Here is a 19,865-nt window from a genome sequence, read left to right as displayed (position 1 = left end):
CAAAAGTTTTTTTTTTTCTTTTTTTTGATTTCTTTCTGTAAATGAAGTAGATACTTAAGTCATCTTCTGCGTAGAGGTCAAACAATTTGTTTGTTCATTTGGGGGGGGGATATACCTAGAAATGGAAGAGAATGATCAGGAAGAGCAGTGGCAGAAGGGGAATATACTAAGTATAAAACAAAGGCTCTCACAGTTTTGCTTTCTGAAGGAATTTTAGTTTTCTTAGTACATCCAGCTCCCCTCAGCTATTTCAGACCATAAATGACTAAAAGCTATGAAAAAAATGTATATGCTCCAGTAGAGAAAAACTTTGTATGTGCATATGTATTTTCTCTTTGTCAAATGTGGCTTATCTTTCTTATTACCAAAACAGAAACTGGAAATTGGGAATTTTTATTGATTTCCTGTACTTGATTCAGCCACTTCTTCTCTGACTTTGAGAAGGTCATTTACATATCAAATCTCTGCTTCCCCAACTGTAGCATAAAGATGATAATTCTGAACAGTTTCTTTTACTTACTTTGACATTTAGATATTGAAATAAGGTATTCTGTACCTAGCTTCTCTCACAACTTGGAGAGGAAATACAATAGAGGATCTATCTCCAGGGTTACACAAAGAATCCAGAAAAACATGTGAATTCATGGTACATGTAGCACTGCACAGCAGGCAAATGCAAAGTGATGACTTGCATTTACTTTTCAGAACATATAAAGTGTTGTACTGCTATATTGTCATGAATTACTAAGACCTTTTCCGGATGCATTCTGGAAAAAGTTTTATGTAGAAGTGGGTATCATAGACTATCCTGACTTGGAAGGGACCCACAAGGATCATTGAGACCAACTGCTGGCTCCACACAGGACCAGTTAAATGTAGCAACACTGCTTTGTAGACACAGTGCTGCAGTGGGACATATTCAAGAAGGTGTAATTGCATAGCTCACTGCAACAGAAACCTGGAGTGCTGGTATGCAGTGCAGGGCAGTGTCAAGATGATATATTAATTTGGGTCTCAAGGACAAAGCTTGTTCCCTTACTGCCATGGTCAAGTTACAAGTGAAACCTCCCTCCTGAAATGTATAAGGTTAATAGCACTCCTCTAGTGAATTGCCTCCTTTCTTCCTGATCCCTGCATATTACAAATGCAGTTTTGCCACACACTGTAATTCCCAGTTCTTCTTATAACAGTTTTTTGCTGCCGTGGACTCACTGAGCCGTCATCTTCATTCAGTAGATTTAAACATCACCCAGCGAATGCATGCAGAATTCATGATACAGATAGTTCCCAAAGCAATGCCATTCCCAGCAAGGGACTGAATTGAGTTGAATTGCTGCGTACTTTAACTTGGATTTTCACAGACTTGAGCGTTACCAAATACAGCATTTTGGAAAGACACGGTAAGGCACAGGAAAAAAAAAAAAAAGGTGTTAAAAGTTGTCATCATGGTGAAATTGTTTGATGTTGTAAAAATTCACCATGCAACTCAGCACGAGGTAAAAAGGATCTGCCAGCTATTAGTATGAAAATCTGCAAAAGATCGTCATTGGAGAGAAGCCCTGGTTATCTGACTTGGGCTTTAATATTTTTTTTTCATTCTTAAGTTCTCACACAGCTTTAGATTGTTGTTGTAAAAGACTGCGTTAATTTCTAAGATCATTTGTACTTGCTTTTAAATTTAACACTTTGTATGAAATAGAGAAATAGTTTTTTCCTAATGTGCAATTCCTTCATTTAGAACACACCACATGGTCTGAAATTCAGGACAGGATAGGACAGTTCATTTTGTTGTTTAAGTATTGTAACGTTTTAAGGCATGGCACCCTAGGAATTAGTGATACTACCTCAGGATTTCTAGTCTTGGCATTCTCAGCAAACAAGCTGTTTTCAGCATACAGGGTGTGTGCGTGTTATGTATTCATATACCTCACATGTGTGTATATATAAGCTATAAAATTTTAGCTAATTCTTAAAAGCTGATTTTGAGCCTTAGAAGCCTGGTTTATTTTCTGGTGTAAATCAGACTGCTGGATAAGATAAGGAGTGAATCTGCTTTGAATAGGCATGTGGTTATCTGTTGATTTGGATTGTTAAGGATTGATTTCTTTCTTTCTGGATTGAGGTTATTTAGAGTATTGGGGCCTTTGAAGCATGCCTATGTTTTTTTTTTTTTGTTTGTTTTTTTTTTTTTCTTTGTTGGTAGAACTTGGAGAATGTTTACACTAGTTAGATTCTGGCTTAGATTTTCATCTTGTTCTCACTTGTGGTCAATAGCCAGTACAAGTAACAGAGTAAAAGAAAAAAAACTGTCTTTATCGGTGGAAGTTTCAGTGAAATACCTGAAATTCTTACGCATGTCCGCATAGTGACATAATTGCAAAGTAGGCGTGTTTCACATGGTGCAAGACTTTAAGATCAGTTGCGTGCAGTGGTGCGCATTGCTTCTGGGCTAAGTGACCCTGTAATGTTACTCTGAAAAATCATTCCTAACCAGCCTCCTATGGCTTTCTTAGATACATTTGTATTGCTGCTTCTCTGCTAAAAGGTTTTTTTTTTTTTTTTTTTTTTTTGCCGGAATTAATGCGGGGGGGGGGAGGGGAGGGGGAATAGCAATGACTTGAGTTTCCTACAGTAGTTTATAGAATGTGTATATATTGTTACACTCACTGAGATAAGAAAACATCGTTTTGCTGTGCCTAGGTCAGGAAAACATTTTACCTCTTGTGATCTGAATCCCTCTCTTCTTGGCATTGTTCTTTCTACTCCATGTGTTCTCTTCTTGAAAACCCTTCTCAGCAACAGAACACAAGATGCAATCTAAGTGTTAATTTGCTAAAGCTCGTTTCAAAACATCTATACATTCGTAGATCCATGTTTCTCTCTCAACACCTTCTACAACTATGAAAGTAAGATTTTTATGAGTTGCTGAATGCTTTGGCTATTCTGCTAACTACATAGTAATTTGTGTGTATAAGCTGCATAAATTGTTACTGAATGAAAACTCCTCATTTTTATCTCTTAAAAATAAGATGTTTCAACTTGGAAATGCTTTTTCTTCTGATTAGATTGTGACTAGGTAACAGTGTGAGCTATATAAAAGTTGCAATTTAAGAATATGAAAAAATGATTTGAACACTGTCTACAAATTAATTTAAAATTGGTGTCAGTTGTGCATGATTATTCCAAGAAAGACTTAGCCTTTAAATCGTATAAATTTGGAGTGTTCAAAATGAGGACTTCAGTTCTAATCAAGATTAAAATGGTGAATTTTCAGACTGATGCTCATGTGCAGCATAAAAGCTCTGGGTCATCCATATCTATGTGTATGTTGAGATGCCAGGTGTTCTCTGGTTCATTTAGATATACATGTCAGTTTGCTGTACATTCTGTTTTGAGTCCTATTTTATCAGTAGTATGCTAAACAGGTAATACCCAAGTTATTGATCTACATTTTGGCCACAGGTGTACATGGCATACACAGTCTTATACTTTTCGGGAGATTGGTGTCATTTTTTTTGGAGACACGGGTCCCAGTAATACTCATTTATCAAGTGAGATTAGTGTTGGTTTCCCATAACTGGGGAATCAATTTTTTATAAGTAGCAGAAGCTCTTAAGACTCCACAGTTCCTAGTCTGTGGTTTGGTGATCATTGCAAACTGCTTGTAAGGGATCAAAACTTGGCTCAAAGTAGTTGTGTGATTGGAAATCTTCAAAACAATTCTCCATTTCAGTCAGTTCAGGAAAAACGTTTTTTATTTAAGGTACCTTTCTCATCCACTGCTCTATCTGTACTTTTTTTCTCCTTCTTACTCTTTATGATGCACATGAGAAAGGTTGCTCTTGTGTTCTACTCAAAACTTTACTGCCTTTCTTCATTTTGCACCTTGTTTTGAGTTTAGTCTCAAACTGTCATTGAAGCAATAGCATATGCTAAAATGAAATCATTTTTTTCTCATAAACTTAACGTTTCCTAATATTCTCTCCTGTTGTTTTGTTCTTGTCTAGCTAGTGACTCACTTCTGTGTTTCAAATTTCTGAGACCAACATTTTTCATGAAGATTAACGAGAGACAATTGGTTTGTCCGCATGGAATTACTCAATGTCATTGTCATATTCAGGAGGGTGATGAGTATTTATTAATAGCAGAATTTCCAAGTCTGTCCTCCCTGCATATATTTTCTTCTTTCTTCAAGTTGTATTTTAATGACCAATGCATAGCAAGTTCCATTGACTTGGTGGGAACTGAGAGCAATGTGTTCTGGAAGTTCTTACTCTGCACTAATCATACCCAGAATGCAACTACATTACAATAGGAAATGTATATGGCATGTTACTATAGCCATCAGGTTACCTTTTCCACTTTCATGGTTTGTCCTGGTTATCAGGCACTAATTTCTTCATTTCTTTTGTAATTTCTTTCTGTAATTTTTGTTGTACCTCCTGTCCCAAGGGTTCCTTATTAAAAAGAGATTTGTATCTCAGGCTGTCTTACTCATCTGGTGAAAACATAAAGAAATAGCCGGCAAGAATAACAGAACAAGAACTGTAGAGGTTTCCACTGTTCTAAAAGTAGGGGTTGTGCCAAAACAAGGCCTATATAAAAGATAAAAATAGTTGCTGTTGATTTCGATTCATTTGGTAGTTTTAAAGTATCTGTTTTCATCAGGTTTTTGAAATTTGTTAAAGATTTGACTAAAATATAACTAAATTATGGATTACTTTAAGAAAAGTCTTAAAAGATGATTACCTAGACAGTGGAAACAAGATGTCTCTTTTTTTTTTTTTCCCATATGTATATGTAAAATGTATACGTTGGATAATTTCGCGTTTTGATCTAGGTTCCGTAGAATCAGGTGATATCTAAATCTTATAATAACATCATAACATCTTGCATTAAAGCTTTGGTGTGACTTGTTTCAAACAACTTGAATTGTTGAACTGGTTATCATCATCTTGTGGCTTAATAAGGGAACTTCTCTGTTCCAAATGCTGATTGTTATCATGGTCTTGTCTTAATTATGTTCCCAAATACTTTTCATTCCTCCATTGGGTCTTACTCAAACATGGCACAGTTTTTGTCTTTAATTTTCAAGGCCTGTTAGACCCTCTCTCTGCTTACTTGCTTTGAAATCTCTCCTTCAGGACTCAGATGCTGACATTTCACATAGACTGTTCATTTTCATCAGCTCCTTATTGAATTGTCCACGACAGTCTTATCTGAGTGTCTCACAAAACTGCCATTTATTTTCCAGTTTTCTGTTTATTCTCCTCTTCTTTGTTCCACAGTTAAAAGACAAACAAACAAAAGCCACCACCAACAAAACAAAATACCACAGACAAATAACTTCCTAAAAACTGGGGGGGTGGGGGGGGGGGAGTGTGAGGAAATCTTTTTGTTCACTCCATTGGGACTGCTACCTACCACGATGAGTAGCATGTTTTGCTGTTTCCTTATAATCCTCATTAGTGTCTCTGTTTATTTGCTGTTTCAGCCGTAGGTGGTTAGCATTTTGGTTTTGGGACTATGGGGCTTTCTGCTGGAACAGTTGAAAACTTTTTATAAAAACCACTAAAGCGTTTTTTCCAAAACTGTGTTTTAGAGTTTATTTGTGGGAAGTACTTAGGTCATTCTTCGATGGCTTTGTTCAAATCACAGAAGCAGGGTGTAAGCATGAAGAAGTAGGCTATAACACGTCCCTCAGCTGATGTGCCTAAGTGGTCAGGAATTGTCAGCATACTGTTGGAGTTGGCTGAAATACACAGTAGAAAATTTACAACCTGGCAAGAATTTATAACACATGGCAATGAAGGAAGGGCTAACATGTGAAAACAGCTTTCACATGGTTAATGGTTAAAAGAAAGAAAAAAGTTAAAAGTTGTAGCTCTGGTTCTTAGGCCAGGGGATGTGGTTGAATCCTGAGTGCTTTATATGATAGGGGCTGGTAATACCATGAGCATTACACATAGGTAAGCTTTGTTCTCTCCTTTTACTGCAAGACCTGTAAATTACTTTTTATTTTTGACTGATTTAATACTGTGACAAGTTTTGTTGGTATTGCCAGCTAAGTGGAAGAACTTTTTATCTGTGAACAGTTTAAATATGTTTAAGTACATCCAAGAGCAGAAAGCATTCTGAAGGGACAATTTAATCTCATCAGAATTAAATTGTAAGTGAAGACATAAAAGGTAACTTATTTTTTTGTTTGCAGGTATTTGTACATTGCTGAGGTATCTGAAAGCTCCGCTCAATATTCCTACAAGATCAGCTCTGCCTAATTCTGTAGGAAATAAAAATAATTTCTCTGAGTATTAGAGAAAAAGGTCAAAACCAGGAATGTAATCTCAACATCACTGATCTCTTCTGATGCTATTTACTAGTAATTTTCCCTGTTGTTATCAGTTAAGTCAGGGATTCTGCTTGGTAGAGGAAATATAGCTAAAATCAGACTCACGGTTGGAGAAGAAGGTTTCATATCTGAATAAATATTAGACAACTCAATTTTATTTATTTTTCTTACTGTTTCACTAAAGCTGGGTAATACTTTGTAATTTTGACCTTAATTATTTCTTGTGACAGGCTTCAGGAAGGAGATTTCACCAATAAAGCAATGTAACTGTTGCATTATACTTTGCTAGTCTAAATAGCACTTGAAAACTTAAGAAATCCTACAGTCCTTGCAAATAGAGTATTGTTTTGGTGTGTAACTGATCTTACAATCTGGTAAATGCAGTATATGTCTCTGTGGTTAGCCAGCTCCACCCCCCACCCCTTTTTTTTTCCCTCTTTCTAGGTTAGTATAGTTGATTTTATCTTGTCATGCTGATGCTTTATTTGCTATAGCTCTACCTATTACAGTTATCTGAAATTGTCCTAAAACATTAATAAATGCAGTTACAGAATGCTCTGAGGAGGAGAATATTATATTCATATTCAGAGAAGCTTATAAAACTTTTTAAATACATGCCGTAGGTGAAAAAATGCGTATCTTTTCACTCATTCTTGTTGTGATGTGGTTTAAACCCTATTAACTTCCTCATGTGGCATTTTGATTATTAGTATTGGAAGAAAGGATGAGGAGTACAATGGTGGTTGGAGAACATTTAGGGACACATCACTGTCAGTCGGTATTGAGGTCTTTCTGCAGTATACATGGTTGAGAGATTTCAGAGACGAGATCCAGAGCTAGATGCTTTGGTTCAACCCACTAGGCCATTTCCAGTAGGCTGAGAGGACTTTCCTTTTGGGGGGGGCGGGGGGGGGGGGGAAGGCGGAGGGGAGGAGGAGAGATATAAATGGTAGGGGTTCTATGCCTTTGGTTAAGATTCTAAATAACTTGTAATAAGTGTTTCATGCTTGTCAATCACAGAAACTGGTAACCATAATACAGATCTTTAAAAATTATTTTTTTTACTCCATTTTTACATTATTTTTAAATATTATTCTTTTTAACTTTTTTCAAATTTTTTTTTTCATTTTAGCATTGGATTACCACTGTAGGTCTAGCATTACTTTTTTTTTTTTTTTGAGGCTATAGTCCATACATTTGAAATGTATATACATTAAAAAAAATTCTATTTGTGTCCAGCCATTTGATGGTTAAAATGCTGTGCAAAGAAATGTAATATCAAACAGAAACTTACTTAGAAGATGTGCTGTGGAAATTAATCTTTTGTCTTAATGAAGCTTTGTAAATTTCCAACAGTAAGATATAAGGTCAGTCACTGCCCTTTCAGCCACGATGACAGGTGAAGGAAAGCCTCGGCAATAATTGCACTTAAATAAGGGTAGGCTGTATTGGAGAGAGGGCATACTAGAGCTGTACAGAACTGAAGCAAACTGGAAAGGTAAACTCCTATTTAGCCTTCAATACTTTAAAAAAAAAAAAAAGGTTAAAATTGATTAACTGACTTCATCGTATAGCATATAATTAATCTTTAGACATAAACGTTCTGGAATTATCAAGGTCAAAAGCTTCAAAAAACATCCAAAGACATGATTGATTGTAGAGACATTTTCCTAGCTCTCTACTGCAGGAATCTTCTCATCTGCTGTTGTGTGCTGTGCTCAGATTATTTTTTTTTGATTTCTTCCCACCATTTCCGTGTAAGGTTGTGATTCTCCTGACAAATAATGAGATTGAGAGAAATTCAGGAGGTTATACACTACAGACTTAATGAATTTTTTAACCTAATTTCGCATGCTGCCCAACAGTAATGAGTAAGATGTTAGCTTGGTATTTTTGCTTAATGACCAGCAGTTAGTAATTGGCACCTGATATTTTACAGTTGAGCTTAACAGTCAACATTCTCTGAAATGAACAAGGGCTTTTCACAATAACTTTTTTGGGTGTTACCCTCTTAAATCAAAGAGGTCCCTGATGTAACTTTTATCTTCCCTAATGTTTATTTGTGTGCTGGTTTGTTACAAATGGGAGAAGGGAATTGTGGGATCCTGCTGTCTATACGTGTAAGGCTACTAGGACCACATGGTGAATACCAACTAAATTGATGGGAGTTGAATAAGACTTTGGTGCATGAAATGCAAGGTGATGTATTTAAGGAGTAATATGTTATTATAAAGTTACTATATACTCAGCTGAAAAACTGACATAAAAAATGTCAGTTGCAAGCAAGATGATTCAGCACCCTTAACATTTTTCATCCTTATCTATGTGTGTTTCTTTAAAATGCAATTTGATAAAAATAAATTTGCAGATTATTTGCAGAGAAGTCAGAGGCAGAGGAATTTGAGGCCGAAGGGTTGTGGAAGGAGAAAGGGATGAGAAAGGTAGGGTCAAATTCTCATTGCAGTATCTACCTGGGCAGATATATGGCAGATCTGTGGCAGAGCTGAATAACAGGAAGTTTTCCACTGGTAGCTTACACAAAAATGTGGTAGTTAGCATTTTAATGTGGCCATGGAAGAAATTAATAGAATCTTATGGTTAATCATTAGAAATATTATCGTTCAAAAAGGAAAAGTACTTTGAGTTCATGGGGAGTTGTTAAAACCTCGTATTGTTTCTAGTTTGGGTCACTCGTTTTCAGACTAGGAATTACTGAAAAAAAAAGGGTATGTATGATGATCCAAGGGATAAAGATCCTCTTCTTTGAGACAGTGACGTGAAACCTAGGCTCATTTAACCTAGCAGTATAAAGGTTAAAATACGATTTTGGTTTGGAAGCGGGCTTAAAGAGTGAGTAGGCATAACAGGAAGAAGAGCAGAAGGAGAGTGCTGACGTGAAAGCAAAATAATATAAACTGGTCTTGAATAAAATACAGCTGATAGAAAGTTCATAACTTTAGGAGAATGAGGTTCTGACACAGCCTCCCAGCACTGGTAGTGGGGATGAATAACCCACTTAGGAATAGCACCAGGGGCTAAGTGGGTTCAGTAACACAGGGAAGCACCTTGTAGGCCAGCACTCCAATAATGTTCTTTTTCAACTATATGTTGGCCAAAAATCAATATTAAGAACTTAAATCTCATCCAGAACAGTGTCATACTTTTACTTAGTTGCACTGTCTTTCAGGTTTGGTTTGCTCTCTTTTATATGTTTTATTTGTTTTTCATGAATTATTTCTCAATAGCTGTTTCCCTTGCAAGTGTATTTGCCACTTGGAATGTCTGAGTTAAATAAGCGGTATAGTCATTTGCGGTATCTCCATTTAACTTTTTTTTTTTTTAGATGTTCTTGGATTAAAAATGAAGGCATACCATTACATGGACTTAAACTTCTTTTCTCATATTAGTGCTAGCAGTAGATGCTGTTTGTGTGACAGGAACAAGGATTTGGTGTCCCTTTAAGCCATACATTACTAAATGTTAGTACATCATTAAAATTACAGAGCCATGTTGAAGAGGCTTGTTAAGTTTTCTTATGAATTGCTTTAATTTCCTTTCACAGTCATTCAGCCAGACTTGTTAGTAAGGCTTCTATCTGACTTACGGGAACTGATTTCATGAGCTGTATGTTAACCTTTTCGTTACTAAAGCAGTGGTGACGGTGTCAGAGCATACATCTGAGAAGCAATTTAATGAATAAGAAAAGCCAGCACTGAAATTTAGTACTGTTTTTGTATTGATTACATGTGGCAGGTTAGGTTTTTCCTCACAATTTGTGGAAAGTCAAGATACAACAGCGGAAGTTTTTATGAAAGGCTTACAATCACTGGATATTAGAGTTCACATATGATTCGAAACTTCTGGGTGCTTTCTTGAACTGGATCTCTAGATTTCCTGAGATTTAGTCCTGTTTCAAAACAAACAAAAAGAACCACAGTAATTTTGAGAAAGAAGGGGTGGGTATAGGGAATGAGATGAAGGACAGTTAGGTTTTCTACTGGGACACTGGTGAGGATGCATGAAGTTGCACAGTACCTACTTTGAGGGAAGGATGGGTTTGTGCTGCCTTAAGAGAAGCCATTTTGAATGTCTTCTTACTCATTTGGACTTAAACTAGGACTTTTCTGCCCTAATACTCCTCCTGGTTCCAGAGCCCCTGCAATAGGGACACTTTCCTTTTAAGTCTGAAGCCTTCTTTGGAAGCTCAAGGATTTATTTTGGGGTTCTTTTTGTTGGTACAAGATTTTTGAAACCTGCTACTAAATAAAAGAAACCTAAACAAACAAACAAAAGCCACATTTAAGACCATGCTTTAAGAAAAAGTGGAAAACCGTAAAGAACTGGGAAAATGACAGTAGTTTCCTGCTAGAGATTCTGTTACAGCAGGTGAACAGGCTTTAGGCTCGTTTTTGTTTTTTAGTCTAGGAGGTGATGTTTCATTCAGCCAGGGCTTTTTATTAATGGTATGTGTATTTACTGTTAGCTACAGTACCTCTTGTTCCTTTGTTGCTTCTCTATTTCTGAAACTGTTTCCCAATTCTGTAGAATTCTTAAATAATTGAGTGCTTGAGATTGTGCGGCTGTTCATTATGTTGCTTTGATGTTAATTTTAAGATACTAAAGCATGGCAAAATGCATTTTACTGCATTTTCAATGTTAACGCTTAAAATATATCTAATTTGTTTTCTTGCAGGTTTTTGACTTGACAAAAATTTCAGCTTTACAAAAGTAACAGTTCTTCCTTGTGTTTGTGTAGGGGAAAATGCAGTGTTGCACTTCTGAATGAGACAGAATCTGTGTTGTCGTATCTGGAGAAAGAGGTAATATCTGTGGCTTCTATTTGTGTAAATATTGGAATGATTTTAAGTTTTTTTTTCTGTTATTTATTTTTTTTACAGCTTTAATGTCAGTAAATGGGCAAACACTTTAAAACTGTTTTCATGAAGGTTATGTTAGAAAAATGTTACGTTAAAACCACTGATTTTGAAAGTGTTATGGAACAAAAACTGAAACGACACATTACAGTTCTATTATGCATTTTATTGTACTTAGAAAATAATTAACTCAAACTTACTCATCTTATAAAGGAAAAATACACAGACTTTTTCATGTAGTGGATATTTACAATATGGATTTTTTGTTTGTTTTGCTTTTTTTCTCCTGCCTAGAGGTGTTCGAGAAGTACCAGTCTTCCATACTCAAAATATCATACTCTGTAGTCAATAGATGGAGAGAGGGAGGGTCCTCTAGAGAGTAACTTAGTATAGGAGCTTAATTCTAAGTGCTCTGAACTGCTGTATGAAAAATCTCTCTTCATTTCCAATGGAAGAAAATTAAGGTGTTTAGCCTTAATAAAGGCAAAAAAAATTCCCCGTGACTTTGAAAGATAAGCCTTTAAAATAGCTTTGTACTGTAAAGTACCTTTAAATATAAATGCATTTTCCTTTGGAGTGTCTTTATATAATATCAGGCAGGCAGTGTTTTTTAGCTGGAATTAATGTCTTTACTTTCATATTTCTACACCAAAACCACTGATAATCTGAAAAATGTTTCTGAGAACAACATTTACCCTATGCTGCAAATGACTGTACCAGATATGTCAATACTATTTTTGTGTAAGTCCTTTTCAGGCACTGACAGTTTTGTATGCTGTTTGAGACTAATTTATAAAAAGTCAGTATGGCAGAGGTATTTAGGAAAGGAAATCGGAAATTCAGAAAATGGTTAACTGTTTCAATAGATTAAAAAAAAAAAAGAATTTTTGAGTATGAATCTTTTCATTATTGCACTGTTCTGAAATAACTTAGAGCAATGAGAAAAGCTTTGATTAGCCATGTAAAAGTATGCATGAAACATCTGCATTATTTAAAGTCAAGATTAATGTTTCAAAATGTTTATTCTTGTACCAAACCTGTAGTCTGTAAAAGTGTATTATAAGGGTTACTTGAATAATTTTCACATGGAAAGTGAGGTACATCTACAAAGCTTATTTTAACATTCATTATGCTGTTGCAAATGTCTTCTTTTTTAGGATACTTTTTTTTATTCATTGGTGTATGATCCATCACTGAAAACGCTTTTAGCAGACAAGGGAGAAATCAGAGTGGGGCCTAGATATCAAGCAGATGTGCCTGACATGCTTGCAGAAGGTAAATACTTGCTCTTTGGATAGTTAAATAAATAAATAGTTATCTTGCATTATTATTTATGTTAGCATTCTGAACTAAACTAGTCACTATTGAGGCAGAGAAATACTATGAGGAGATGCTGCGTGATTAGCTGTGGGAAAGACACTGTCCTGTAGAGTCTGTGCATAACAATTTACATGTTTGTTTATTTATCTAATTGTATGGTCCAGTTTCATGCATGCCTCTTGGAAAGAAGGCACTGAAGGCCAGCTTGTTCTGTAGAATTAACAACACAGTAACAGGATAAGTGAAAAGTGTTCTAATAGGGAGAGAAAGAATATAGACTGAATACAGAATGTATGCCTATGTGATTTCCAATTTTAAGGTATTGTCTTGCATTAAATCGTATTGGCTGTTCTTTGCCAGGACTGAAACAAACATTTTGAGCCTTGGCACATCTTTAAAAATCATTGGATCTTTTTCAGTCTAGAACAAATAGTTGTGTGTTAGTCTTCTGCTACATAGCAACTTTTTTTTTAAACAAAATTTGAAGTAAATTACCTATTAAGAATTTTGATGTTTGCATGAGCAGATGCCCGTGTTTGCAATTATGTTTACCTAGTAAATCTTAAAATGAGCATTTTTTGTCAGTGAAATGTGTACTAACAAAATAAAAAGTTTTCTGAGAAATACCTAGACAAATACTGTTTTTAAGAACGTTGGTATTTATTCCTTAATATGAAAAGATTATGCAACAGGAATGTAACTTAAGTCGAAAGAATTCTGAATATCCAAAATACATACATTTGTAATTTTAAATGGGGTGTTCTCCATTTGAGATGGGCTTTTTGCCTGCTGTATTTGTTGTCTCTTGTACAAAACAAGTACGATTTCTGCAAAACTTAATGGACTTTATAAAAGAATGATTTGATTTCTGGCAAGTGGGAGATTATTTTACTGTAGATACATTTTATTAGTTCATATGTGTTGTTGTTGTTATCATTAGGTTATTTTAATAGCCAAATATAACTTATAGGAGGACTTTTCCAAATTTGTTTATGAGGAGTAAAGACCTTGTTTAAGAACAAGGTTATGTCTAGAATATGATGCACTGCTATTCTTGCTGTAAAGTGTGCGTGTCGTAGAAAACCAAATAATTATGTAGACAGTTCTATGCTCAAGAGGAAAGCTTCTTAGAGGACTAAGAAAATGACCATCTCAATATGTCTATCAAGTAACCAGGAAGCATTGATGTGGTTCTGAAGTAGCTGGCTGAGTTGTTGGGGTTTAGAGGATGAACTGTCTGCCAGAGAGGAAGCTTTTTTTTTTTTTATTCCAGCTGAATTCTGCTACTTTAATTGCTAACAATAGAGCTTAGCCATGGAATAATAAGTAATACATCTAAAGTAAATGTTTTTCCCTTGAAAATTTTACTTAGTTTGGAATTAGACTTTAGAAAAAAAAATATTAGATGTTAAGTTTTACTTCATGAAGACAGGACTTCATGCAACTGTATGTTACTCTTTTTTTTTTCCACACCATGTTAATCCCCAAAGTGCAGTAAGTGATGAACTCTTGTTGCTGTCTTTAGTAGGCAGTAAGAATCTGTCAATTATTAAAATTCAGAAACACTAAGTTGTTCACGAAACAAAAATCTGGAGGTATTACAGATCTTTGCTAGTTAAGTGATTAATTTACACTTAACTTTCAGTGACTGTGGTGGAAAAAATAATTTGATTTTAGGAGGATAAAAATATCTAGATTGTTGTATATTTGGCTGATTATTATCAGTGTTTCTATAGCCTTCTGACCTTCAAGGAAAACAAAAAGATGATTCAGCTGATGCTGTGTCTCTGTGTAAGCTGACAGTGTGGAAGTTAATCCATTCCCTGTCAAACATTTTCATTCACAAAAAAAAAAAAATATATATTAACCTATGTTTAAAATTAATGGAATAAAATAGATGTGTTTTGCAGATACAAGATTCTGTGAAGACTTCTGAATCTTTAAATGATTTTTTTCAACCTATACTTTAAAAAGTGGCTAATGATCTATGTCCAAGTTTTTATGCAATAATATACAATTCTTTAGGTGTAAAATGTCACGTCTTCTTTTTTTCAAAAAAAAAAAAAAGAAAAGAAAAGAAAAGCCTAAAGCAATCACCTGTAAAGAAACAGAATTTAGACAACTTCAAGTGAGGGATCTCTTAAGAAAAATCAGGTTTTTTATTATTGGTATAACGGTGTTATACAATACAAAACATTTGCTAAATTAAATCACATACCTTAAAATTTCCATGACAGAAAGTATATCTTTTTGGACGTTGTTGGTAGGCATATTTTGTTTACAGAAATTTCCCAGAGCTATAAAAAAAAAGAAATTAGAAAAATTAAGGTGCACATGCCATCAGGTTTTCTGATGTTTTTTCATTTGAAACACAATTCAAATGAGTGAAAGCATGCCAGTTCTTATTAGCTTTCAGAAGACCAGTCACAAAGTGGCTGATAAATGAAAATGTTCTTTGAACCGTGAAAGCCCTTCCATGTCCTCTATAAATATCCAAATATTTTGACGTAAACACACGATAGATTCTAGTAGTCTAAAAACTTGCATTCATTTTTGCATTTATTTTCTGATCATTTATTTTTCCTGTCTGAATGGGCTACTGTGGCTTTTTTGTGTTTATTGAAGAATGATATGCTGCCTTTTCATTTTTTATTTATTTTTTTTTTCCTCCAGGAATCTATATTCTAAGGGAGGTTGTGGGAAGTTCACATTTTCAGGACCTCTTTACTTACTACAGAATGTGTATTGCAGAACAGACTTGCATGGAGGGTGTAACTTTAACTGTTGGGTTCCCACTATAAGTTGGAGTCATAATTCTGGATACTAGATTAAAACATAGGATCAGATTTGCAGAAATGCTGGGCTGTCACACTCAGTTCATGTCACTGTGAACAGTATTTAGCCAATAGAAACCATGGAATTATTTGTATATGTTTATCTTCCGAGCTGTAACTATAATAAAATTAAGAAATAATCTTTTCAACAGTAGCGTAGAGTATGTTTCAACAGATGCATGGATAAGTTGAGTTTAATTTTAGAATCCTATATTTTCCTGTAATCTTCCCCCCCTCACTTCTCTAAGACTTAGTTTTCTCACCAATCTCTCTTCCATCTCTGATCTCCGTCTGCCTGTTGCTGATGTTGTGTGGGTTATTTCAGAATGTCATCCAGCAGAATTAACTATTTAGAGGAAATATTTTTTTTAAAGGGATACGAAATATAGAAGGTATGGCCTAATACCTTGAGAATACAGCTGCTAAATGATGATTAATTGAGTTGCGGGTATCTCCAACTGGATGCCTGGAAGTCACATGTGGCTCTGACAGTCTTTCAGAGACTGAGTTGCTTGTATGTGAGAGGAAAAATAAGTAGGGGGAGTGTTTAAAGGCAGTGTTTATGAAGTGTGAATTTTGTAGGTATGAGTGCCATAGAAGGTCATATGAAGAGAGCAATCCTTTGAGAATAGGTTCTAAATAACATCTTGGAAATAAGATACAGGGGCATGCATGTAGAAGTACAAACAGTTGCTTGTTAAACTAACACGCAGAATTCAGTCTGCTGTGGATCAGATGATGGGCGAAGATGTCGTTAAAAGCTGATAGTGCATGAAAGAAGCTAATAAGTAGAAGCTTATAAGCCTCTGAAACCCTTTAGAAACTTGTTGAGTGCTTAAAAAGAATTTTAAGATTTATTTGTGGAAGAATAATCCTTTGCAACCTTACAGTAAACAAATATAAACTAAATTTAAATCTAATTGAAAATGTCTAAGCCTTGTTGATCTACACTGCTTGTGTTTGTGGTCGTTTAGCTAAATCACTTGGAAGAACTACACTTAGTGAGCACTATAGCTTTGTAGAAAGACCAGACCGGATTTCAACAGTCTATGATCTTTGTTATAAACACCTTTTGAGAGTAAAACCATGAGTTGGTCAGACAGGGAATGATAAAAGGGTTGGATGAAATTGTTTCTTCTTCCCCCTATGCCAATTGCTCCAGTCTTGCTAGACTTTCACTTTGAAGATTGTGAGTATTGTTACTTGCTTTTATTGTACTGGAGAACAGGAGACTATTCCAGAGCACTGGCTTAATTTCTGGCTAGTGTGATTGTAAATAATGTCCTTTCTTTTTTATCCACACATTCTCCAGTTGCTTATTCTGTCAATCTAATAGTTGTTTATCTTCAAATCTGTTTCCAGTGTGGGATAACATTCTAATCTTCTGTACAAAGCAAGAATAAAAAGGTTTATCTCAGAGAACCAAAGCACTCATTTGGGTAGAGAGCATCTTATATCAAGCATCCCTTGTCTTGCTCCCTCAGGAATAAGGTACCTGGTTCTCTGCTGTAGTTGGGTTTTGGTACATCTACGTGCTGTATCTGATCAGCAACGAGGTGACTAGTAAGTTTAAGTATTGTTACTCTAGAGGAAAGTATGTTTGTTTGTTTGTTTTTTAAAAGAAATTAAAAACAAACTATTCCCCCCCTTTTCCACTCCAACAAAATAAAAAAAATAAAAAATTGCCAAATTTATTCTGGGCATATAATTATTTTTGCTATTTGGTTAAAAGGCATACTTTCATGAACTGTTCTAAGTATGAACAAATTGCTATCACCATCGACAGGTTTTATTTATCCCTGTTTTATATACTGAGAACTATGTTCCTCCCCTGTGTAATTTTTTTTTTTTCATTTTGTTTTTTCAAGAGGAACCTCAAACGGCTACTAGGTATGATGTAGTTATGATTCTGGGTAGTAGGTAACTTCTTAGTATGTGTTCAGTCATTGTTGATTTTAGTATGCTCAATATCAGCTGATTTTTCTATTAAGCCTTGAGACAACACCTTGAGCTTTAGTAAATCTCAGCCTAAAAATACAAAGAACACCCAAAGATTAGCATGTTCAAACACTAATATTAAGCTAAAAGCATTAATACGTATCAAAAATCTTCAGTATAATTTGGTTATCCGTATTGTAATACATGAAAAAGCTTTACATTCGTGTAGTGTGATGCAGGTAACAGAGCAACCACCAGCCTTTAGAAATTTTATTTCTCTCTTGTAAGAACATAGGGTGGTCCCTGAGATTTAGCGCAAAACCACCAGCCAGAAAGTAGATTGTAGAGGGAAGAGCTTCTGAATTTTCTCTACCTCTCTTAAGTTGTTCGGGTGTTTGAAGTGTGTCTTTGGGAACCCAAAGCTTGCCAACCTATGTCGCAATGGGCAGCAGTGTAGTGGCAGCTGGTCCTAAACAGTCAGTGAGCAAACACTTATCTAAACAGTGGAAAGTGCCTGGTAAGAACACTTTACTGCTAATTAATTGCCTGTGTTGCAGCATCAGCTTCTGTCAGCTCATCCTCATGTGCTCATAATGCGTGCTGTGAGGAAGCAGAAAGCCAAGTTCTTCACTCCTGCGTAATACAGCAAAGAGGGGAGCAAGCTGTATGGAGCTAGAGGTCACTGGGCAAAACGGGCATGTCAGAGCGGGCAGGGTGATGGTGGCTGCATGAAGGGATTGGGTTGATGGGTGGTTGGTGGGAAATGAGACTTCAGTCTTCATACAGAGGCATATGGCATATCAAGAGGGTTTGGCAGTGTGGCAAGGAATGATCGGGTTTAAAGGTTTATCTAGAGAACTGGCTGCTAGTGTTAAGTGCTACTAGCCATGATAGCATACTACCACCAGCAGTGGCATTGCAAATCCCTGTTCCAGTCAGCCTGGAGTGGTGATCTTAATCAGAATCACTGTAACTGGGTATCTCTGAGAGGCTACCTGGAACTTTTGTGATGCTAATGGTCCCCTCCCAGCTGCAGTCTGGGTCCTAACCCAGTGCTGCTTATCTCTTGTGTCTGGGTTTAAAAGGAGACCAGTCTTCTGCGGAATTCATAGTGGTGCAGGAATCTGATGCAATTAGGTGCTCTCTAGCCATTTAAACCAGTAGAAGGAGTTTGGATTTGGCAGGGAGGAGGAAATGGGGAGATGAGGACCAACCTCTTTCTACGTTATACAGAGGAAGAGGAGTTAAAATCTCTGAGATGGCACAAGTAGCAGCCTGTACCAATGATGTTCTGTTTGAAGCTTTTTTTTTTTTCATAACTGAAATAAACTACCTTCAGAGTATCTGTATAAAAACCCAGAGTCCCTGTTGCACATCTGAAAATATCCAGAGAGAGTCTAGAAGTAGTGCTTGCTCTACACTCAATTGTGTTTCTTGAAGGCAAGGCATTTTAGAATTAATGGAGTTCAAGTAGCTGAGAAAATAGGAAGAAGGGGAGCATTTGGGGAAATTTAAGCAGTAAATTTCAGATGATGTTCTGAGAATATATATCCAAGATTTCTAAAACTTCTCTTTTGAAAGAGAACAAAGTTATTCCTTTAGAGGCATTTTCTAATTTTTTTTTTTTTTTTTTTTTTTGCTTCTTATACCAACTCAGTTGCAAGAGCATGTTGTTTTTAATAGATCAGATGGAAACTATTAAATTTAGAGTTCAAGGCTTTTAATGTTTGAGAATATTGAAAGTCCAGGATTTTAAGTTTAAAAACTCTTCCAAGTGGAAAGACAGATAAGACGTTCATTTATATACTGCTTAGATTTTAATATTATGAAAGTTTAGGATGCTTAGATGCAGTGTATTTTTTTTCATGGTTCTTTTAAATGCTTCCATATACACTAAAATTCTATTTTCGTTTAGTAAATGAAAAATTGGTTTTAGAATAACAGAACCCAGCTGTGATCTCATGAGGAGGGATCTGTTCTGTTATTTCATGGTGTATAATGCTCCCATTTATTGAAAAAAAACACAGCTGGACTTGAAAATTTCTCATACTAGCCTGAGAACTGCAAGAGTTGTTTGAAGAGTGCAAATGCTTCTCTTGTCAAAAGTCTGTGTGCTGGATTAACTCTGTTAATTTTTATGTAGTTGCAATGATTTCATTCTGTTATAGACAAGATAAAAATCATACCTTTTTAATTCAGGCAATATGAAATATTTTTACAATATTAAATATTCAAATACTTAAGTGTTAAAAATTGGAGAGCCATGCTTAAGGACTATGCGGACAGATGACAGATGTGGTTATGAGAAATGTCTGACAGGATAAACAAATATAGCCTTACTGTCCTATCAGTTTTCAGAAAATATGGTATGTAACTTGTGCTAAGTGATCAGTTCTCTGACAATTTCTCGATATGAGAACTGCCTGCATTAATACAGCAGGCAGTTTTTTAAAAATAAAATTCAATAAGTCAGCCAACAAAATATTTCTAATTTTTCCCATTAGTTCATTAGTTTAGAAATATGAAACGTCTAACCTTTTGCTTTAAGAA

At 35.4% G+C, this 19,865-nt stretch overlaps 1 protein-coding gene across 4 annotated transcripts in view; it reads left to right on the top strand.

Annotated features, from left to right (window-relative positions):
• MTA3 (metastasis associated 1 family member 3) overlaps positions 1-19,865 on the top strand; it is a 139,719-nt gene that overhangs the window by 24,107 nt on the left and 95,747 nt on the right. For all 4 annotated transcript variants that reach the window (XM_040551300.1, XM_040551301.1, XM_040551302.1 and 1 more), the window contains exons 5-6: positions 11,106-11,169; positions 12,381-12,498. In XM_040551300.1, coding sequence (XP_040407234.1) covers positions 11,106-11,169; positions 12,381-12,498 — 182 coding nt within the window. The remainder of the gene's footprint in view (positions 1-11,105; positions 11,170-12,380; positions 12,499-19,865) is intronic.

This window comes from Cygnus olor, chromosome 3 (assembly GCF_009769625.2).
Source record: "Cygnus olor isolate bCygOlo1 chromosome 3, bCygOlo1.pri.v2, whole genome shotgun sequence".
Taxonomy (NCBI): Eukaryota; Metazoa; Chordata; class Aves; order Anseriformes; family Anatidae; genus Cygnus; species Cygnus olor.
The sequence above is the reverse complement of the archived record's forward strand: the minus strand, read 5'-3'. Positions and strand labels throughout refer to the sequence as shown.